The sequence below is a fragment of the Cryptomeria japonica genome, chromosome 2 (genome assembly GCF_030272615.1).
Source record: "Cryptomeria japonica chromosome 2, Sugi_1.0, whole genome shotgun sequence".
Taxonomy (NCBI): Eukaryota; Viridiplantae; Streptophyta; class Pinopsida; order Cupressales; family Cupressaceae; genus Cryptomeria; species Cryptomeria japonica.
The window spans coordinates 568,382,491-568,406,051 of record NC_081406.1 but is presented as its reverse complement, the minus strand read 5'-3'; the positions used below and the strand labels follow the sequence as shown (position 1 = coordinate 568,406,051).

Here is a 23,561-nt window from a genome sequence, read left to right as displayed (position 1 = left end):
TAAATCAACGATGTGGCACTTTAGATAAGCAATTGTGTCCTCATTCTTCATAAAGGGAGATCCTGAGTCTTTAACTCCATAACTCTTTCCCCAGTGTTAATTGGAGAAGGGGTTCTCTATTTTGGCATTTCACTCTCAAAATCAAGTTCATTCATTGCAGCCATATGGTTCTCACTCTTATCCTTCGAAATCTCATCTTCAACCAAATAATCCTCATTATCTGAATCTTCAGAAGAATTATCCTCTTCCTCTTTTGGGGCATACTCCTCATCAAACACATGGGCTTCTTCCTTCACCACAATTTTGCTTTTATTGTCCTTTGCAATTAGACGCATAGTGTGTCTTTCACCCGAGCTAATTTCATGTTTGTCACCTTCCTACTTGGCCTCATCTTCGTCATCAAAGCCCGACTCATTAAGGTCAATGGTGATACTTCTATTGGCAAGCCCTTTGCTCTCGGTTTTCCTAACTTCTGAGGAAGTAGGCTTAAGAGTAGGGACTTTTTGTTTTTCAAGGGTGGATTTTAGGAGCGCAACTTCCAAAGCCACATTAGTAGGGAGGTTTTTCAACTTTTTGCTTTTCTTATTTGGAGTAGGGTTGCTTTTCTTAGAAGGCAGTGGGTTGGTTTCGATAAGCTTAATATGCATCGAGCTACTACAGGCTTCAACATTGTCATTAGGTCTACTGGGAAAGGTGATAAAATAGATGCAATGGGGAGAGCATTCAAAAGCATAGTGGTAAAGGGCAAAAATTAACCCCTAGTGCAAAGCGGGAGAGGCCCCATTACAAATACTAGCACTTAAAGAAGAAAACAAGTAGAATGGAAGATCAATCTTTTCAACATGACGAATATGATTTAGGATGTGAAAGTGATAACCATGGACAGTAGAATAACGCCCTTCAAGAGTAAAATATTTCATAACATGGAAGATTACCATACAGAGACGATAAGATTGATACCCATTCTACAACACTGTCAGCCTCTCCCCTTTTTCAAAAAAAATCTTGATAAACCCTTTGTACATCCCTGAGCTTTTCTTTTCAGCTTTCTACCATTCACATTTTAGGTCTGTGACCTTTGTTATAAGTTTAGGAGTAACAATAAAATTGATATTGTGAATAGAAACAACACCCTTTTTCCATGAATTGCAGAATTTAGCCGACAACAAGCTATTGTAACCCTTCATGGCTAGAAAGTAGGGGATCATCCAAATCCTGGCTTTGTCAAATTGGTCCCACAAATCCTCATTTTGTCTCAACTCATTACAATCCCTAAGTTCAAAGCATTTCAAAGCACCTCCCATAGCTTTCTTAATCACAACAGTTAGAAGAGAAAAGAAGACAAAAAATAGAATAGGCCCATCGAGAATTTGACAACTCAAAGAGGACGTAATAATGGTGCAAATAAGGTTAGAGAGGACGAATTTTTTTTTCCAATCGATCAAGATCACACATGTGAAATGACCATACCATAAATATCCATCCTTTCGGTAATATATTTGCAAGGTGTTGCCATCCCCACAAATCCTATCACAACTAATGGCAATGATGGCGATATTGTAACAAGGCCAATTCAAAAAAATTGTACCTTTTATGGTAATAACTCCGCTCATGCCAAAAAAGGCCATTAATAACATCCGGCCACAACCCCTATCAAGAAGCCATGTCATCATAACGTTCTTCAACCAAATTTGAATTTGATATTTAGAAAGATTATTATCTTTTCCAAACCTTTCTTTTTTCTTCCTTGTGATTAACATGGAAAACATAGCCATGAAGCCCTAGTTTGAGTAAACTCACCCTATTGAGAGGTGTTGACGTGTTTTTTAGGACAATGTCTAACACAGAATAAAGTTGCCTAACGGTCACTTCACTCTCTTGATCAAAGTACAATTGCATGCTAAGATTGCAAGAAGTTCAAACAATCGACTCCAAGGTTCCTTCAATGCGTGGAGTGACTCAGTTCGCTGATGTGATTGCTGGTAATCCAAGGGGCCTTACATTTGCATCGTTCTTTCACTTCTTTGCTGTGGCTGGAACTCCATCATCAAATATGACAATTTTGCGATGTTGTTGCTTCGAACAGACTAAAATGAACTGAAAGTAAAAGGGAAAGGGTTTAGAAAGATCTAAATCTACTCCTAGGGGCAGTGATAACAATGAATAGTGCTCTGGTGGACAAATTCCAAATAAACCAAGCTCTGCTTCGCCAAGATCAACTACAACTCCGCAAGAACCGGTGCAATATTCTGGGGATGCTAGAGGATTTTCAAGTCGAGAAAGTACATTTGAATACCCAAAAACGATGCAATCCAAACGACTATCCACAATCGAACTTAGCACAAATTTAGGGGGCTCAGACTAACTTTACATTGCAACTTACAATCAGCAAGATGCAAAAAGTATGAACCAGGGAAATTCATCAGACACCATTACATTCTCCATTGAAATCAAAGCACTTTACTATTTCTAATCTAAGTGAGGAAGGTGAAACCATGCAAGTTTTGAAAAAATAACTTAAGTGGACACAATCAGAGAACAATGTTTCACTGTTATTATTTCAAAATCTTATCGCAACAATTTCATACAAAGCTCCCTCCCTTACAAATGAGGGGGTTCACCCCTTTATATAGGCCTCAGGGCTTGATTACATGCAAACCCTAAATAGGGTTTTCCCTAATAGATTCTCCACTCAAGATGCAACAAGGTGGGAATCTCAAATCAATAACCCATCATGCCCATATACAATTAATTCAAAAGTACCCAAAATAGCATCCATTGCACATTAAATGCACCACCTTCAAATTCGCCCATTCATTGAACATTCATCCATGCAAAAATCACCCCATTATGTCATAAATGATCCATCATTTCCACATGCGGCGGCTGCATGCAAAAGGAATCTGCCATAAATTCAACATGCAATGACCGGGTCACCATTTGGTCAAATATTTCGGCAATGAATGCACCACTCTACTGCCACGTGTTCAATAGATCCTTGCCATGCAAGTGGACCCCGCCGTCGTATATCCGCTCCTGCACATTTGGAATTGTTGGAGAGGGAAAATTCGATTCAGGAAGAATTTTCTTGAAGTCTCTTCAACTTTCCTTGCTCGAAGAAGGTTTTTCATCAATTCTACACATTTCCTATTTTTTAGGAAAAAATCCAAATTAGGGTTCCACGGTCTAGGAGAGAGAAAATTCTCCTACGAATCTAAATCTGTAAATTTTTTTGAAATTTGGATGTGATTTGATGCTCGGAAATGGATTTTTAAAAATTTTTCCTGGGGGGAATTTCTTGTTTAGTTCATCCCTGATTCCTTCCTTGCCTTAGAAATTTTATCTTCAATTCATCTTTGGATGTGATTTCTTGTTGTGGAGGAATTCTCCTTTGGAAATAAATTTTGTTTTTTACCTTGAGGAAGGAAATTCTTCATACCTTAGCCAATTTTCATGATTTCCAAGAACTATGTCCTGAAGGAAGAAATTTCAAAAACACAGTCAATTTTTCACCTTTCCTAGAATTTCTTCTTCTTGGGTGCAATTCTTCCCCGATGAAGGAATTCATCTCTTTGTGCACTATCCATGAGAAGATCATTTTAGCGCACTCCTGTGTTCCTAGGCGGCATTTTACACTTGGTGGGGAATTCTTTCAATTCCATGGATTCCTTGCATCCCTCTATCTGGTGCTCTTTCTCTCACTTGGGCACTAAAATGCCTTGGTCAAGGACTCTTGCAATTTGTCTGTTTCTCCATGCACTCCTCATTCTGGCGCCCTCCACAAGGCTGGGGCAGAAATTCCTCTTGAGAAAGAAATTCATTGTTTTGTGAATTGTCCATGTCTTCTTTTTCAACATCCCTATTTTTTAGGGATCCTCCTAAAATTTAGGAGCCAAGTTCATTGGATGGAGAATTCTGCCACGATTCCGAATCTATAACCATTTCCTCATTCCGGCGAGATTCGGTGTCTAACAATAGCAAATTCAAAAATTTGCCCGAGGGGAATTTTATTTTCTATTCCTCCTTCACCCCTTGTGGATTCCATGCCTTAGGCAAAATTTCAACTTTTTAGCTTAGGCATTGAATTCACTGTGCCTTGGAATTTTCACTTTTTTACACCTTCCATGGAATGTCTAGTTTGGCACCCAAGTCCACATTTGGGCGGATTTTTCATCTGGCCAAGGATTCATGGAATCTGCCTTCTATCTATGGGAATCCCATTTTGGCACCCTCTTCAGTGCTTGGGCGGCATTTTGCTCTGGCCAAGGATTCATAGAATTTGTCTTCTCTCCATGGGAATCCCATTTTGGCGTCCAACTACATACTTGGGTGGAATTTTCACTATGCCATGGATTCATGGAATTTTCCATTTGTCCTTGCCTTCCTCAGTTTGGCGCCCACCTGCATCCTTGGACGCAATTTTCACTATGCTATGGAAATTTCCATTTGTCCTTGCCTCCCTCAGTTTGGCGCCCAACTGCATCCTTGGGCGCAATTCTTCATGCATGGAGAATTTGATGCTTTTCACAAGTTCCAGGCTCTTCGTCAGGATATATATATGAAATATACATCTTCAATATGTCTTTTTCCTTTCTTATACTTTAAGTTATATTTCATATATATTGTTAGGATGTTTGAGAGTGGTTTCAGGTCCATAGGAATCATAATGCAAATTCTGGATTTTGAAAGATCTTTCAAGTTTTCAGACTTAGTCAAATTTCAGGGCATTTTCGGATCAGAATGACATTGGTGGATTGATGTGAATTTCTAGACTTGGATGATTTTGCATGCTTCCCTCTTCTGGAATAGGAGTTCCAAACCTAACCATTTTTTGATCCAACTTGTCTGCCTACTAACTCTTCCAGATTTAGAAATGGTCTTCAGGAATGTTCAGTCTTCAGCATCTTCAGAGATATTCAACTTTTAGTGCTTTCCTGTGAAGAACCTACCAAAAATAGATTTTTCCAAATAGTAAGTGTTTCAAAATGTCAAGGTTAGAAAAGCACTTACTAAAAATAATAAGTTTGATTTTTGACAAAATGATGACATTATGGGACTCAGTAAAATCCCTAAAAAATAGGAAGTTGCTCCGTTTTAGCTCAAATTTTACTGAGAGGTTCCTTGAAGGGTCCTGATTCCAGTCGTATGTTCAGTTTTTTCCAAAGCCTTAACAAAAACCCTTAAAATCTAGAACAAAAGGCAAAAACCCAAATTTGCTCAAACGAAAGGCAAACTTGACCAATAATGCCCTCAAACACTTGCAAAGCAGAGAGACTGGCAAGACTATTGCGAAAAGACCGGAAGGGCCTAAAAAGTAGGGGGTCTCCATTGCAATGGGGTGATGTGTGAAAACGTCACAACAAGAGGGTTGTCCTCTTTCAATATAAAGAATTTCTTTGAGACTGGGAGGAAATTTAGGAAAATAAAAGAAGGTCCAATCTGTATGTTTGAGGCCTAAATTTGCCATTTCATCCGCTCCCATGTTTCCTTCCCTAAAGACGTGCTGGACTTTGGATTGAAGGAAGTTTCTAAGCAAGTCCTTGTTGTCCTCCATTAACCTTGTTATTTCCCATGGGCAGCATTTAGCTTTATCATTAAGGCAGTCCACAATCAATTTCGAGTCCCCTTCAAGGATGATGTTCTGATAATTCTTTTCCTTAAGTCTCTTTAGGCCTTGCCAAGCAGCATAAGCTTCTGCTCTATTATGGGAACCTATGCCTAGGTTCCTGCTGCACCCTTCAATAAGGATACCCCTACTATCTCTTAACACGCTCCCTGCTCCAGATAACCTTGGATTCTCCTTAGAACAACCATCAAAATAGCATTTAATCCACCCTTCCTCCAGTGGTTTCCATTTGCTTGCTCTCCTTTCTTTGAATCAACTCTATCCAATTAATCTTCGGTTAATCCCCCATGTCTGTTTAATTCACAACACTGATAATTGAAAAAATGTGCTTGTCATCTATACAATCTTAGTATTTATTTACCAAAAGAGTGGAGGAGCACGTCAGCCTTGTTCACATTCAACATTTTCAGATTGCTTGTAATTTCAATGTTAAAATTAAACTGCAACTGTAAATTCTCGTCAGTAAATGTCATTCAGTGATTATTATCAATATTTTGTGACATTACAGCCATACCTCTATAATCATGGGGGATTTATGTAAAATAACAAAATATAAATCTCTCTCTATCAATTTTGGCAAATTAATTGATTTCAAAATTAAAGTATAGATCAAATGGCAAATAACAAAGACCCACCTTTGACTAGTAACTTGCCCCCATGTAATAACCAGAGGATGTATCATCTCCCTGCTTACCTATATATTAGATACATAATATGCAAAAACAGCAACTCGATATTTTATTAAAGTTGTAAAACATGAGCTGTCGCCTACATTAAAGAAACAAAAAAGTAGTTAAATTAAAATGACCAACTATGCATCACGACCTTGTTATTTACACACAAAGGCTTGCTCACAGTTTCAATTTGTGAGAGACAAACAATTATAATTCTAGATTTACCTATTAATGTTTATAATATCTTCAAAGTAAATAAATTTGACAAATGCAATTCATGTTTGTTTTCAAAAGCTTTTTACCTTGGGTTTCTGTGTGATTTTTAATATTTTTGGGGAAACACATACAGATGCAAATAATGCCAAAATGCTTAGTTTCTCGAATAACTTGATTTTGTTCTTGAATGGGTAAAATGCTTATGCAAAGGGTACCACCATATCAAGAATGCCTGTGAAGTGGCAAGATATGCACATCACTTTCAATAATCAACAAACACATTGGCCGACAGCAAGCTTGGTTCTCATTCAAAATTTTCAACCTACAAATTATTTTGTATGGTTCTAAAATTAATTTTCATTATTTTATACAGGAAATACAAAATGCTTATTGCATTTGTTTTATGCAATATCATAATCTACTCTGTAAAAAATCACCTGCCCTTGAGGTTCTAATTGGAATTTCCTCTAAGCTATGCCGCCTGTCCAACTTTTGGTGCCTGTCCTGCTTGAGAGCAAGCTCAGCACCCTTTTCAGCTACAAATTTTGCAAAGCGAGAACCTTTCTGCACACCATCTCTGGATCTTTTCTCATCTTTCAAAACATCTGGTAAAAAAGGCAGAGATGGTGATGGCCTTGGAGGTGTTGGAGGTACCAATGCCCACACGGCAGATAGTAATTCATTTGGCTTATCAATGTTGTACAATATGGACAGGTCCTTTGTGTCTGCGAAGCTCGGAAGGAGAAAGAAAATATTAATATCCTCAAATAGCCAAAGTAGGCAATGGAACTTCTAAGTACAGCAAGTTATAATAATGACAATTGCTAAAAGGAAATTAAACAAAAAAAATCTAAATTAAAACATAATACACACTAACTAGAGGTGCTTAACCAAAAACAAGTAAACCTTGGACAAGTCACAGAAAACCACAATATACAAATAAATAACTGGAAACTAAACTCATTAATAAAATCGTTGCATCTTCACCTGAGAAATACTCCTGAAGTTCTACAAGCTTCCTCTGGTACTTAAACAATTTTGCAACAGACTTGCTAAAATTACTTACCCCCTTTAGCAAATGTAAATACTGATTTGAGTGCTGCACAGGGTATGCTGAAATTCAAATGAGGGATGACTGTTCCTCCACTATGCCTTGCATTACTGCAATAGAGTTAAAACTATTAAAAAATTTGGTCAATGTAGAATATAAATATATAGCTTTCTACACAAATTTCCTGTCAAGATAATCTCTGGAGACATCTTGAAGAATATAAATATGTACCTTGTCACCAACCCAATCATTCTTCCCTGTGAATTGACTACCACACCCCCACTGCCACCAGGATGTACTGCGGCTGTTGTCTCGAGCATTGCAGGATACTCCTCACTGAACTCTTCTGATATGGCTGGCTTTCTAGTCTTAACAACTTTTGCCACAACCCCAGCACTGACAGAAGGACATAGATCTATGCCAAATTCAAGCAAATCAGGTCTATCCTATTAGGGAATAACTTATGGAAAGTCATAAATTAACATATATAACTAGATTGTTACCTGAACGGGGCCCAAAAAGACCATGTCCAATTACAAATGCTTTAGAACCTGGATATGGGCATTTTTCTTCAGGAACAATAGGGCATAGATGATTTGGAACCAAATTAATCTGCAATAGTGCAATATCCAAAGGTCCTTTAGAGACATACACAACCCTGGCATCATACCAAGAACGAGGATGCATGTGGTCCAGCCTCACCCGAATCCTTCTGTAGCTTCGGTAACTAAAATCCAATGTTGAATGTGTAATAAGTTGGTCACTAGAAAAAACATTATCACAATGTTCATTTAGAGGTGCCGCAGAATATGGTAAATTGTTGACTTGGTTTTCTCCCCAAGCAGTACATTCACCAGTCAAGGGTTGTGACCTAGATTTCTCTGAATATCTGTCAAATGTTCTTTGTCTAACATCTTCATGCTTATTTAAAGGAGGTGTTTTGCCAAATCGCCAAGGCTCCAAAAGATGAGCATTAGTTAATACAAGACCATTATCATTTAATACTATACCTGATGCCCACGCACCATCACCAACAGTGACAAGCACAATTGATGCCATGGCACGATCAATCTCAGAAGAAGCACTTGGAAAATTGGATGCAAAGCATTGAAGTCCTTCTTGCTCACTGCTCCAAGCTACAGATTGGAACTGTTTGTTCTCCTTCTCACAAACTGGTGGACAAAGATGCATATTCTTTTCCAGCATTCTGACTTTTTCTTGGTGCACTACTTGCAATTTTTCTGGCATTCTGAATTTTTCTGGATGCATTAGTTGCAGTTCACCTAAGGCTGGTGCTAAAGCATCCCACGTTACCACAAGCTGCCAAAAAAATTTGCCTTGTAATATACTGAAATGATACCCCAAAAGCATTTCATGTTCCCTAACTGTTTATAGCCAATTACAAAAATTTGAAAAGCATATTTACCAGGAAACTCTAGTATAGGAAGGAGCACTACGTTCATGTCCCCATCCCTGTACCCATAATTTCTGGTGACTATCTTTATATATAGTAAGTTGAACCTAATCTACTCATGTAACCTAATTTGAATGGTGTTCCCACCCCTGTCCTCATACTGATAGCCCCACTTCACCAGGTAACTATGTCAAAAAGCCAAAGTCAATAGGGCCTTGGTGCTGGAAAAGAAAATATATGTAAAATAAATAATAATAATATAAACAATATATATTTAAGCATAGGCAGGTACAGCCATTTGTAAACTTCCTAATCTTGATAAGTGCCCTAGAATATATATTTGATGGTATGACATTTAAACAAACATTTTGAAAGGTCAATTCCTAAACCAGTACAAGGTCTTGTCTTAACAAATTGATTATTTAACCTTACAACAGTAGTGACCCTATAAAACATGCACTTTGGAAGTTCAGACATATGATATTGGAAAACAAGCCATACTAAACAAATCAAAAAGTGTATTTGGCCAAAAAAGTAGAATCATGTCACTGAAGTAAATAATATTATAATTCTGTTTGTCTTGCTTAGAGCTGGCCATATATAATATATTGTATATTCTATTCCTTGGGATACTGCCAAATAAAATGATCATAGTTACCTGAACTTCTGCACCACCACCTCTCTGTCGGAGAGGTCTAGTAAGGATCCCAACGAGGTTGCCCAGGTCACTAAAAACTGGGCTACCTTCCATTCCTGGATCATATAATCACCAAGACAAATTAGCAATACAGGAATGGTTAGAATCAGATTATTGGAGAAAATTGCATCAAAACTTTAAATTGTCATATTTTTCCTGCTAATGGATCACATGGTGTGATCTGAAATGTCAATTTAAATTTTCACAGTTTTTCAAAAAATCGCATTCTAATATTACAGATTGCAGAAGCTTTAAAAATCTAAAGGGATCATCCCTTGACTAACATATGATTTAAGGAACTCATTGCTACCACATCTCACCAGGAAGACAGCGAATATCAGCCATTAATAATGATGTCTGGCTAGAAGCTGGAGGCCATGAATTAGCAACAATGCCCATTGATATGCTGATAACAACCAGCAAAATAAGATCAGAAAAAATGAAACTAAAAGTTTCCTGTATTTTGCATACTATGGAGGTAGTTTCCAAATAGTTAAAATGACATACTCCAATTTTTGTTGATTTTTAATACTTTATGATATTCTGTAAATATATCTCAAAGAGCATCTGAGCCAACTGATACTAATACTTAGCTCTTTACAAGCATTAACATTTAGATAACAACTTAGAAATTACTACTAGAAGCCAAAAAGTGGAAGACCAAGTCACCACGTAGAATTAGACCTTAGATATCACTTTATGGATTTGAACTTGGGTTTCCACATTTAAGCCAACACATTAACCACTTGATCTCAACCCTCAGGATCAATTTTATTTACAAAACAGAAATATCAAAGAAAGAAAGAAACCTGTTATAGAAATGCAATGGAGACAAGGCCCCAAATGGAGAACCTATTACTAAGAGAAAATCTCCTCTCTTCCGAGGCTCCGATATGCTTATTTCAGGCATTATCTGCATCGACATTAATCCAGTAAGCATGTCTCCCTCAAGTAAACAAAGAGTTAAGGATGTCCACATTATTATTTGCCAGTTATTACACAGAAAACAGCTAGTAATAATTTGAACATTGATGTCAGTATCTTCCATGGCCATCAAAAACAACTGGTGCCTAGTACAGTTGTCAATGCCAAAGGAGCTCTCATTTGCCTTCTTATGCACATCCTAGATAAAAAAATACACCAACCCTTTTATCATCTTTCTGGAAATTTTAATCAAGTCAACCAAACACATATGGACCCTTAGGCACCTTAAGAGGAAACCTACATTAGTTTCCAACTCAAATCAGCATCATTTAAACATAGAATGGAAATATCCTCATAGGGATACATATAGGAGATCATTTAATTATGCATTCTTAACATTAGCAGCTTTTAGTAAATATTTTACCTTCAGGTTCGCTGAAGATGACACGATAAGAACTGCAATTATTGTTGTTGCCATAGCCACAATGCCCGAGCTAGAATGACTTGATCCATTTCTTGCTGACAGATGAACATTGCTGAAGTGTTGAATTTCTTTGTCATCCTGAAAATACATATTAATTTTATCAAAGACAAGAAACACATGGGATAAAGTGAGGAGTTTTGTTGGTTTAATAACAAGTCAATAAATTTTACCTTCGATGTCTGCTTCCTTTCTATTCGACTTTGAGAAATATCTCCAGACATTTGAGTGCCACTGTCTGCTGGAGCTAAAGCCCAACCTACTTCCCAAGAACTTTGTTCAGATGTGCCCCCATGAGCTTCCAATAATGCTTGCAAGGCAGCTGCAGCTTCTGGTACTTCCACCTTTCAAAATAAATTATAAATTAAATCTGGACTAAATGTTTTGAAACCAGAAAAATGATTGTAGCAGAAGTTACCACTACAACAATTTCAATAATTATGGTAATCAGTTACCCTCAGATTTTTTAGAGCGTTAACTTCTAAAACGCTGTAAATGTTGATTTCTTCTGCCATTAAAATCTTTATTCCTAGTATTTAAACCTCTGGCAATGTGAATCATGTCCTATTCATGTCATTTGGCATTGGTGGGAGCTGCATGTCAAGGGACTTTTGTAATAGCATTCTTGACTGTGGCTATGTATTACTTTGACAACTGCCATTTCAGGAATACATTGTAAACCCTAAGCATCAAAATCACAAGTGTAATAAGCCCGAGCATAAATATTTCTGTATAATCTAATGCTTCCTAGAACCTGAAGTATTATCAATATTGCTCAACAACTCTTTCTGCACTAATCTTTACCAATCTTTTCTGCTAACCCAGAAGCCATCCACTGTTAATCATCCAGTGATTTGCTTTTGAGCACCCACTTTTTAATTGGCCAATAGATGCTTGCTCCTTTTGATATTAACCAATACTTGCCACAAATCATTAAGTCCAAAGATGCATGGACCATTGGATCATTTGCTTTAATCGGGGTTGTTCTTGATAGCTACATTTTTTTGATTAAACTTTAAAGACTTTCCTTAAGTCCTCAAATCTAATTGGTCTCTGGGTTTCATTTTTAATTTATTGGCCCCTTTCCCAAAACCACAGTGGCACTAACTGTCAATTACCAAAGGGTCGACCCTGGTCAACCAAAATAATTTTGTGCCCATGTTTTGGTTGCACCCTTTCATCATTGACAAGAGATGTACAGCTATGTTAGCCCATTTAGACCTCAAGCCATCTGATCTAGGTCACCATTCATCTCCATCATTGATCATGATGGGCATGCTTAGGAGTTATCTAATCTTAAACCATTCACTGCTATTTTGCTGTTAACAATTGTGGGCCAATTCAAATAAGAGAAATAAAGACAATAATCATCAGATCTGATCTAATGGCTCTATTCTTTGCTTTCAGTGTCACTTTCATGTCATCTGTGCTTGGCATCCTCACGTCTATCCATGTGTATATAGGTCTTTGCACAGTCTAAACTGGCTTAAGCTTACTATTTCCCAACCAAATGAGCGAGTGATGCCATTCATCATTTATGCATAAAAAGGAAAAGCCATGTGAAGTATGGTGTTGAAGAACGCATCCCAGTAGCATGCAGAAAAATAGAAAAAGGGCACAAGGAAGCAGATGCCCCAGTTATCAACAAAAAAGAAATATTTTGCAAATTCATAGAGGATGGAGTATTGTGACTTTTTTGCAAGAACATTAAGCAGAGGAATGCAAGATTTCCTCTGAGGAACAATGTTGAGAGCCAGACTGTACATGCTACTATCCAAGAATGCATTCCTGCCTCGGAGTTTTTTTGCAAAGTTTTTAAATACTTTTAATAAAGAGATGCAACAATGCAATGTCAAGGGAGATTAAACAATGCAAAGCCAGAGGCAATGACGATGTAGCATTGGATGCAAGTTGCCCAAATTTTCCAGATATTGACTTCTGAATTTCTCAAGCAGCAGTTCAAACAGAATAATTGGAGATAGGTTCATGTTGACACCAAACATGTCAAGAGCTTCAAGAGGAACATCCTCAACTGCCAATACTTACCACCTAGCAAAATAAAGCCTCTGTTTAAGCATAAAATCATTTCTCCCCTGTTGATGATTTATAGCTTCAGTCGGATAAAATTAAATGTTAAATTGGCCTTAAGGCCTTCAACATTTAATAATATATATCATTATGTTATTTATTATTATTATTGTTAAATTGATTAGATAATAATAATTATTACTATATTTAATTAATAATATTATTATGTAACTTCGTGTTTAGTTAGTGTTTCGATTCTTTAATGAGTCGATACAGGTTTATCTAGCCACCTCTTCATGTTAAAGGGACACGGCCCTTATGGAAGTCCGTAGATATATTATTTAAGGATAACGTGATTTCCTTAGAATGCATGAAGGAGAATATAACAGATCGAAATACTAAATCAGTGAAAAGAACTACGTACGTGGAAGATATAAATTATCTGTGTGAATCTATATATATATATATATATATATACACATTGTAATCTGCATCTATATCAGATTGAAAGCGAAAACTGTATTCTGACAATCACTTAGGAGTGAACCTAAATCAGACTGAAATTAAGTTAATTGTGTTCAATATTTAAAAATATAAAATTACCTAATCATATAAATCTGATCCAAACTTAACACTGTTGGTGTTGGAAATAAGCCACACCTGAACCGACGATGGACTGGTCCAAGAGGGGCCAGTAGCTCAGTGGTAGAGCACTCCAGCAGCGTATGGAAGGTCCTAGGTTCGAGTCCTAGCTGGTCCATGTCTCAACCTGGTATCAGAGCCAGGTCCAGGCTAGGAGCCCCAAGCACACGAGAGGTGTGGCTTAAGGGGGGGTGTTGGTGTTGGAAATAAACCACACCCGAACTGATGATGGACTGGTCCAAGAGGGGCCAGTAGCTCAGTGGTAGAGCACTCCAGCAGCGTATGGAAGGTCCTAGGTTCGAGTCCTAGCTGGTCCATGACTCAACATCCCCAGCTACAAAACAAATTATTAATGGAGTGTCAGATAATGGGGAAAAATTCTGATGAATTGATTAAAGGAAGATGTGATGTGTTCAATACTTGAGCATTCACAAGCACCAGTAAAGCGGTTTAATATCATCTTGAGTCATCAATGCATTTTTTGAAAAAAATCATAGACTGTGTTTGTTCCAAAAGGCCCTTAAAAATGGGGTGATAAAAAGATTTGCCAAGATTTTGTGTATATAAGAGTCTAGGGATGTGCTTGTTCTACTTCTCCATGCCTCATGCCAAAATTATTGATAACGAAGATGCTTGCCTAGAGTTCCTACAATTATTGTAGGCAAGCTTAAGTTCACATCTGTTGGAAAAGCATCCTGAATCAAGCTACCTTTTCAATTTGAAGAATTTCAATTGAGTAATAGTCATGCCTTAGAAAGACATCAACAATGATGCGAGAATACCAATTTGACCTAGGAAGACTCAAGTAACAAGATCAAGAGGGAGCTTTGACAAAGTTGAGGGGAAAAGCATATATTGTCACGAGTGCTCATGCCTATGATGAAATCAAGGATCAGGTCATAAAAACCTCCGATGAAATAAATACTGGTGAATATAAGACACAATTAGATAAAAGGTTATGTTTGGCATATAAAGTTAGGCAAAAATTATGAAGGATATTTGGCCAAACAAAAACTCGCCAATACTCAGATGTTGCTAAAGATTCAGGTTGTTGCTTGAGATATATTTATGAAAGGGAAGAAAGCAGAGGGATATCAAAATAACTAAGAGATAAAATTTGGTTTTACCAACCCAATTAGAAAATCCCCTATTGCAGAGGGAAAATCAAAATATCTTGAAGATCCTGTTGAGAACCTCTTGGATGATAAAAGGCTACAAGAAGAACATGAATCTTCATGAACATTTTTTTTAAGAATTGAATGAAACAAAAACTTTCATTTCAAAGATACTGGCCAAGATTGATTAATGCAAAAAGAAAGAGGAAAAGAAGAAAAACCCCGCAGAATCTAGAGAAAATGGTCCTTCTCTGAAGACACCAAGGTATAAACCTTCCTTTGACCCACTATCATCTAGAAGAGCTCAAGAAAGTGGATGTTAATGACCCCAAGTTGGTCAAAACTCTCATCAAAACCAGAATAATGGTATTCATAAATGGATGCAATGATCCTCAAATGAGATACACATTGAAATGATTCATGCCAATTGTTTATGGAATCAGAAGTCATGTACGGTGGCCACATGGTCTTGGTATCCAACCAAGAAGAATTTTTTTAATGAATTAAAGGTGGATAATAGTAGAGTATTCTCATGGCTGATTGATGCATGCTAAATGATTTGTACAAATTACAAACTGATTATATGATTATAAAATTTAGAAACAATTTAACAAAACAAATGAAGAACTATGAAAGGATCTTGCATCAATGAATTAAAAAAGGAAAATTTGAAAACAAAATATGTAGAACACAATGTCACTAAGAGGGGGGGTGAAATAGTGATTTCAAACAAACTCGGGTAGTGTGTGTGTGATTGGTAACAATGAGAACACTGACAATCAATCATACACAAAAGACACACCACATAACACCGGTTATACGAGGAAAACCCAATGTAGGAAAAACCTCGGTGAGAAAAGCTACTGGAGTCTACTGCTCCAATCCAGCCTCACAATGAAACAACAATATTACACTGATTTAGGGCACCAACCCAAGGAGCACCAACCCCTAATTGTTTATGGGCACCAACCCCTGCACCGAGCACCAACTCAATGATATACAATGAAATAACAACTTATTACAATGAAAATACCTTGTTACAAATGAGTTTTGTAACACCTATTCAACTTCTCTCTACCGGTTACAACTCTTCTCTGCTTCACCGGTTCTTTCACTACCGGTTATCAATTCACTCTCTCTGATCCCTTACCGGTCAGCCTCTGCCTTTCTTAACTTCCCCTATTCCTCAATCTGCACTCTTTCACTCTATGATGCCTTCCTACCAATTCAAACACCGTCGGTACCCTTGACTATTAACTCTATAACAGTTCACCAGTTTCCCTGTCTCTACCAGTTGAAGCCTCTTACCGGTTCTACTTTCAAGTACTCAGTCAATTCAATCTTTTGCAATGAACTCTCTGATTATCTCTCTGCTTGCTCAAGCACACTCTCTTCTTGCAATTGGCATCACATATCATCTCTTCAATCTGCATATTTATACATAAGCTTTCTCGCCAAAATGAGGTTCAAACTATCTGTGGTTAGGGTTTCTTCTACCTACCACAAACCGTATTAGATCACATTGGATCTCCTCTCCACGATTGACAACCTGCAACAAATCAAGCTTCACCGCCATTTCCATTCCTTCCAGAACACGCTTACTATATTTGGCAAACACGGCTCAGCTTTTTGTCAATCACCATAAATGCTCTGGATGTTTTCTTCACCAAATCTGATCTGCTACTCGACGTCCTGCATCGATCCTTACATCACAAATCTCAATCTTATTCTATTGTTCTACTTCGAGCCGCAAAACTCTGTCATCATCCCGTGATTTATGCAAACTGCATTAGATGTCTTACCAATCACCGACTACTTCGATGATGCACTGTTCACTTGCCACTTGGAGACTACATGGCATCTCAGTCAACATCCGACTCAACTCAGTCCATTGTGTCGGTTTAGACTCAGTCATCGACTAATCACACAACCAATACTTCTCCTTAGACTACTGGTCTTCTTACCCTATCGGTCTTTTGAGCCAAACTCTTCTTTGTTCTACCGGTTGGATCATATTAGCCCAGCCATCAAACTTGCCTACCCACAACAGGTATCCAGGGCGAGTCACTGTGTCCATCTCTTCTGCACTTTGTTGCATACCGGTAGTCCTGTTTATCGGTTGACACTGCTCCTGCCTACATACCGGTAGTCTGTAGTCTTCAACTGTCTCCAACTGTTATGCATCAATCTCCTCATGCATCTTGGTTGACTACACATCTCCTTGCATATTGGTGATCATGTTCCTTTCTATTGTCCCTTGCTTGCTTACCGGTAGATAATACTTTTGTCTGCATACTGGTAACATACCTTACTGACCTGCCTACATACCGGTTGACCATACCGGTTGACATCAATGACAATACAATGCCAACAAAATAATGGTGTGAGAAAGGATGAACAAAATGTTGCTAACCAGCTCACAAGTTATGGCAAGAACCTAAGGCACCCCCTACTCCACACCAATTTTTACCACTTGATCCTTTGACTGACAAAGTGTAGGGAAGCCTACAAATAGATGAGAGAAATGAAGAGGGTTTGAAGAAAATTCTAATATCCCTCTTCACATTACACAGAAGGCAAGTATCTGATTTGACATCCACAATTTATATTACAATGAAAGATTTGTGAACTTGAAGGAGGTTCATTCTCTTGTGCAATGTACCTTTGTATCAGTTTCTAGATGGGTTAAAACTTAAAAATGAAAGAGGTAAGACATATATAGGGGCAATTTAAAGACAATATCATCAATGACTTGAAGGCCAATGGTCACGATGCCTTTAGGTGCAAAATGGAGATTTGAGACTCGATCAATGTGTATAGGTTGATTGAACAGGCAAAAGGTAAACTAAGGAAGATAGCTTCAGAAGAGGGCATTGCAAGATCATTGAGCTTATACTCCTACAAATCCTACAATAGTTGATAATTGTACACACAGAATTCATCAGAAACAGACTCTATATCATGTGAAATGATTTCCAGAAACACATCAAGTTGAGGCCATTCTGATGCTACAATGGTAAATAACTCACTGGCAATGCTGTTTTCTTGAAAATCACAATTGAAGAGGTTATCAACAAAATATAGGTCAAGGTCTGAGGCAGTGAGACAGAGGCTCACTTTGTTTTAATAAATAAGATAGAAGGAACAACATAGGCAACTAAGGCCATTTTAAAAAATTTGATCAGATTTTCAGCTTACCCATCTTACCCCATTTGTTAAATGACTCTTTCATCAGCTGGCCAAAGTTCTTGCATAAGCGAAGTACCATACAGAAAGGGGAGACCTTTATGGCACAGGCTTCAAGATAAAGATAAAAGCATGCATAAAGAAGCTGCCACTTAACAGAACAAACCAATCAGATAACTGAAGCAGGGAACTCTCCAATGCAGGACAATCCTATGGCTGAAATCACAACACCATTAATCCCTATAGAAGTTTTTGCTCAAAGGAATGTGGAAGTTACTAGTAGTCTTCTGCTTGCTGCCACTGAAGTTCCAGCAACTGCTGAAAGGATTCCTTCCTCTACTCCCACCAAATCATCCTCCATGGAGATTGATCTTTCTTCCACGGCTCCCTAAACAAACCAAGTATCATGTTGTCTGGGCAACACGCTAAAACTTGCCTCACCATGATTCACCTTGAGCCATGAATATTGTAAATGGAAATTGTTATCAAAAATTGAAAAAACAAAGTTTTAGTCATAACTCACTTCATTGTTGCATACAAATCCCAACTGATGGGGTGTAATGTAAGCTGACACATTAATACTTTGTTTACCATGGTCACCAAAGCCATGTGATATTAAAATCTCTTTTAAACAGGTTTCAAAGCTCATTTGCGAATATGGACATATATCCCACCTGGGATGGTGGCTGGTGTCAATCAAGACAGGATAGTGGAAAACCACATTTTTCTTCTTGGTGAGACTCGAAAAATAAAAAGGGAAAATATTAATTAACCACCGGTGGTGGGATGATGAAAAATCAAAACAAAGAGTGAAGATAGAGTTAACGACAATCATCAAATAATGCCTACTGTAAGTTGTAACCATAATCAGGATCTTCTTCAACTATAAAGGGACTTCATCTGCAGCATACCAACATTTGACATAGGCACTTATGACCAATATACTGCCATGCTTGGTAATACCTTAATGAACATCTTCTCACCCTTCTCAACTTTCCTCTCATTTTCAGGTTGCAACATGGCAGAAGTTTTGAATGAGAACGTTTTAATAAGGGGTTTATTTCAAGTTTCTCTGTAGATCATTACTCATGGTAGTAAATTCCTCAAGTTCTATAAATTTCTGAAAATATTCATGACTTCAGTTGTTCTACATTTTGATTTTAAAATTTTTGGACGTTAGAAACATGCTCCCTTACAACTTATATCAAAATTGTATATAAACAAACAAAGCTCCTTGCTCATTACATGGTGAATAAAGTATGCTGCATATTGTTAATGTAATCTCTGCAAAATTTCGCCACACTCTTGGTGCATTCATAAATTTCTAATCTGCTTGCTGATATTACGAGGATTAATTTTGTTGTACCAAGTTCTTACTCACTCGTGACAAAAGTAACATTATCTTTTATATTTTAGTTTTTACTAATCATTCTTGAAACATTTGGAATTGTGAAAATGATTGATGTGTTCTCAATCCAAAATCAAATCAAATATTTTACAAATAAATGTTTGAGCCCTCCTAACAAGTTAAGTTCGTGTAAACTCTCAAGTGTCAATCTGAACTTGAAAGATCATATAAATATTTGCCCTTTAAAGATAAATTTGATACATGGATGCATCTGTAGGGCTTCAGTTGCCTTTAACAACTCAAAATATACTTAAAGCTGTTTGCAAGGTCTCCAACTAGATCTGATTTTGGTTCTTTAGAATCCTTTTGGACTATCGAGTGTCAGTCTGAGTGATAATAAGACCTAATGTGTTGGCAAAAGAGACGAGTTCACGTAAGTCCCCAATCCTAGTATCATATGAACACTCGGAACTTCAGGTTTGCTACAATTTATTGTATCTTATAAAACCACTCTAAAGCTCCAAAGTTAATGTTGTTATTATTCTTTATATGTATAACATAAAGAAAGACATTGAAAGAAACTTACCATTATAGCATCTTGAAGAACTCACCAGAGCTAGAAGATGAGCTGGTAACCAAGAAAGTTCATAACTACTGTTAGGATGGCCCACATCACTGTTACCAGAACTTGAGGAAATCTGAATCATTAGGAGATAGTTAATAATCCAGCTAGAATTCAGAACAAAATGAAACTGTTGTTTTGAAGGTTCATTTTACAATAAAGTGTTGAGAAAGATCTTACCTCTGTCAAAACATCAATTTCTGCACCAGATATCAGTGTTGGAGTTCCCTAAATGAAGAATATGGGCATGCATCAAATCCACATTTTAAAACTAGATCCCCTATTAATGTAGAATCAAGTCCAAGGAAAAATTACTTAGTATTGCAAATAAACGCGTTTTCTGAAACCTGTGCAGTAAAACCACGTTCCTGTGAAGACAGGAAAGGCTCAATGATGGATGCACAGGTAACAACTATCAGTTCATTTGAATTTTTCACATTCTTTAACCAGCTGGAGCAACTGGGCAACAACAACCCCGAGGCAGAAAGAGTAGTGTCGCCAGATCTGAGATTCAAAATATATTTATATTAAAAAATGTGCTCAAAGACAAGGGGCTTTCTTTCTTCTATACCTATTGCTTTTCAACCAAACACATTAATATTAAAAAATATGCTCAAAGACAAATGGTTTTCCTTCTTCCAGGCTTATTGTTCTTTAACCAAACATATTCATAATAAAAAATATGTTCACAGACAAAGGGTTTTCACTCCTCCCGACCTATTATTTTTCAACCTAAGCCATTCATGTTAAAAATAATGCTTCCAAGACAAGTAGGTTTTCCTCTTCTGAAACTATCGTTTCTTAACTCGAAAAAGCAAGTGAACACCAATGTAGAATTTATCGATGCCAGTCTAACAGCAGGTAGACAGAGAAGCATGTTATTAATAACTTCAAACGATAAGGCCTTCCAATATGGCATTAAGAAAATAAGTTAGAAATTCAAGGGGCTTGTCAAGCCCAAGAATAGATGCAATTTAGTGTACATATTCGAACAAAATGGACCAGAAATAACAATTACAAATTTGTGCAGCATATTAGAACCAGAGCTGAAGCAAACCCTAAAAGATAGTAAAAATAAATAAATATATATATCCCAAGTGCTAAAAAATAACAAAGCAAAAGAGAAGTAACAGTCGGTGCTTACTCGGAGTGATAGAAGGCATGTTTACGCATTTTTCTGCCCTTGGGATCCTGATGCCAAGGAATAACTTCAAATTTAGTTTCTTCAAATATTATCATTCAGTTTTCATATACAGCACATCGATTCTCAGGTAAGAGAAAAGGAAAAACGATGCATAATTGATTGAATTAAAATTGTGGGTATTGTATAAAAATTAATAAAAGGTCAATAGCTAGCGACTTACAGGTCCGTGCACTCGCACCATGACTGCTGCTCGGCGACCATCATCCTTTCTCTGCCTCTCCTCCATCTATACTCCTCTTCTTCACTATCTTTGCTTCCTAAATGCTCCTCTTCTTCAATAATCTTTGCTTCCCAATTTCTACTCCGCATTAATCTCTGGTCAGAGAATAATATATGAGTGATATAGCTTCCTACATTTTTTCCCCATTACATCCAATCAAAGAACCGATGGGTGGACCCACCGCATGAAAGCAGCTGCGGCAAGAGACGTGGAGGAGCTCCAATAGCCGGGATTTGAGAGCTCTCCGAATGATGGAATATTGGGTTTGTTGTTATATATTTTGGCAATCATTGGGTGAGCCTCCCTCCCAATAATTGCCAACTCTGCATTATTTTTTTCAAAAAAAATATCGAATTTCACTCCTGGCCTTATCTTATCTTCTGAAAAAGAATCTTTTGTTTTAAATATTTGATTTATGACGTAAAGACGTGGCTCAACGCCTGATTTTTTAACAAGTGGCGGTGGTGCAATTCACACGCGTCTGGTTCTCGGTTGTTTCAATTTCAAGGGAAGGAGTGGCCCCGTGCGACTTTTGCTTTATTTATAATATTTTGTTTGTAAATCTTAGCGCTGGAAAAGATCGACGACATTGATTGATTTTGTGCCCTAAAAAGCAAAATCAAACTTGATCTCTCCAGCGTCGGAGATATTTTGTCATCATTCCTCCATATTCGCAAAATGGTATTTGTTGCAGCACTAGTAGATTCCCTCGAAGGCTCCCTTGGAAAATTTCAAGCTAAGGACAAATGTTTTTAAGGACAAATTAGCGATGTAGAAAGTTAAAATGACTGGTTTACTGTTAAAATGACTGGTTTATCTTTGGGTTGTTTTTTTTTGGAAGTTAGAAATCTTTTTATTCTGTATGTTTATTGTTTTGTCTTATTTCGACTTTTGTGAATATGATTCTATTTTATTCATTTAAATTTTTTTTTAATATAATACATATTTATGTATCTAAGAATTCTCTTTTACAATTAAAAAGTACATTTTATTAATATACTCTTTTCTATTCTATTCCATATGTTTAATATTTAACTTAATATTACAATCTTACAAGTATTTTTAAATTGAACAATATATTTTATTAATATGACTCTAGCTAGCTTTGTAGACATAAAAAAAACTTTCTATTCTATTCTACATGTTTAATGTTTTGTCTTGTTTCAACTTTTGTCAATATGATTCTATTCCATTCATCAAATTCTTTTACAAATAATACAATAAATATCTATGCATTATTTTTTTTATGTTATAATCTTTCTATTATTTTTAAATTGACAATTAGACTTTATTAATATAAAATTGTAAAGGAATCCATTTCTCTAAGATGTTATTTAGGCTAATTAATTAATAGAATCATTAGACACGAAATTAATATAAATATTTGCATTAGATAGAGAAATTAGAATAGAAGAGATTATAGTTGTATTGAGGATCTTGGTTTGTTATCTAAGTCTTCAATCCTTGTAGGCTACATTATTCCATGACAATCTCTTAAGATCTCTAAGAGCAAAAAATTGTCAAACTTTGACAAAGAAATTATCAAAGTTCATGGCACCTATAAATGTTCTATCTAAACCTACAAGTGGAAATCAAATCTCCTAATAGTGCCCTCTCTGTTTTGATCAAATACACACCATTTGACCACATCAACAATGAACATATTTTTGTCAAATGCATCATTTGAGAGAAATATACATGTGTTAATAGGAATATTTTGTGTTTAGTGCATCATGAGGCTAAACCAACTATTCTAAATATTGTGGTGGGTAGGTTAATGCTACTAGAGACCTCATTTTATTCTCCAAGTCTCCTAATCTTTGCAAGCTACATTATTCTATGGTAATCTCCTAAGAGCCTTAAGAGCGAAAAAAAAAAAACCAAACTTTGGAGTAATTCTTAGAGTTTTTGGAACCTCCAAATGTTCCATATGGACATATAGGTTGACATAAGTCCCTCTATAATACTCTATCTTGATTTTGGTCAAATTTACACCATTTGACCAATGTCACTAATGAATGAGTTCTTGTAAAATGGAATAGTTCTCAAGAGCCTTGGAAGAAAAAACCTACCAAAATTTTATGGAATAGTTCTTAGAGCCCATTAATCCTAT

At 36.7% G+C, this 23,561-nt stretch overlaps 1 protein-coding gene across 3 annotated transcripts; it reads right to left on the bottom strand.

Annotated features, from left to right (window-relative positions):
• Positions 1-6,797: 6,797 nt before the first annotated feature.
• LOC131043554 (glyoxysomal processing protease, glyoxysomal) lies at positions 6,798-21,755 on the bottom strand. 3 transcript variants are annotated; one of them, XM_057976769.2, is made up of 14 exons: positions 21,389-21,750; positions 21,169-21,215; positions 20,372-20,528; positions 20,205-20,252; positions 20,014-20,100; positions 11,257-11,427; positions 11,027-11,164; positions 10,488-10,591; positions 9,999-10,084; positions 9,640-9,734; positions 8,071-8,887; positions 7,799-7,982; positions 7,583-7,677; positions 6,798-7,241 (listed from the first exon to the last, which is right to left on the bottom strand). In XM_057976769.2, the coding sequence occupies exons 1-14, from the start codon at positions 21,452-21,454 to the stop codon at positions 6,928-6,930; spliced, it is 2,409 nt and encodes an 802-aa protein (XP_057832752.2). In that variant the 5' UTR covers positions 21,455-21,750; the 3' UTR covers positions 6,798-6,927. The 3 variants fall into 3 exon arrangements, 2 of the variants coding, with proteins under 2 accessions (XP_057832752.2, XP_057832753.2); XR_009105537.2 differs by having other exon boundaries at positions 7,106-7,241; positions 7,504-7,677; positions 21,389-21,755; XM_057976770.2 differs by lacking the exons at positions 21,169-21,215; positions 21,389-21,750 and having other exon boundaries at positions 19,989-20,100; positions 20,340-20,469.
• Between the last annotated feature and the right edge of the window lie 1,806 nt (positions 21,756-23,561).

Bases quoted from the DNA above. Each gene is read 5' to 3' on its own strand.
- LOC131043554 (XM_057976769.2), bottom strand. From the start codon at position 21,454: ATGGAGGAGAGGCAGAGAAAGGATGATGGTCGCCGAGCAGCAGTCATG. The intron at 20,101-20,204 runs GTAAGATCTTTC...CTAATGATTCAG, and splicing joins AAATTGATGTTTTGACAGAG to ATTTCCTCAAGTTCTGGTAA. The intron at 7,983-8,070 runs GTAACAATCTAG...AATTTGGCATAG, and splicing joins TCTTTTTGGGCCCCGTTCAG to ATCTATGTCCTTCTGTCAGT.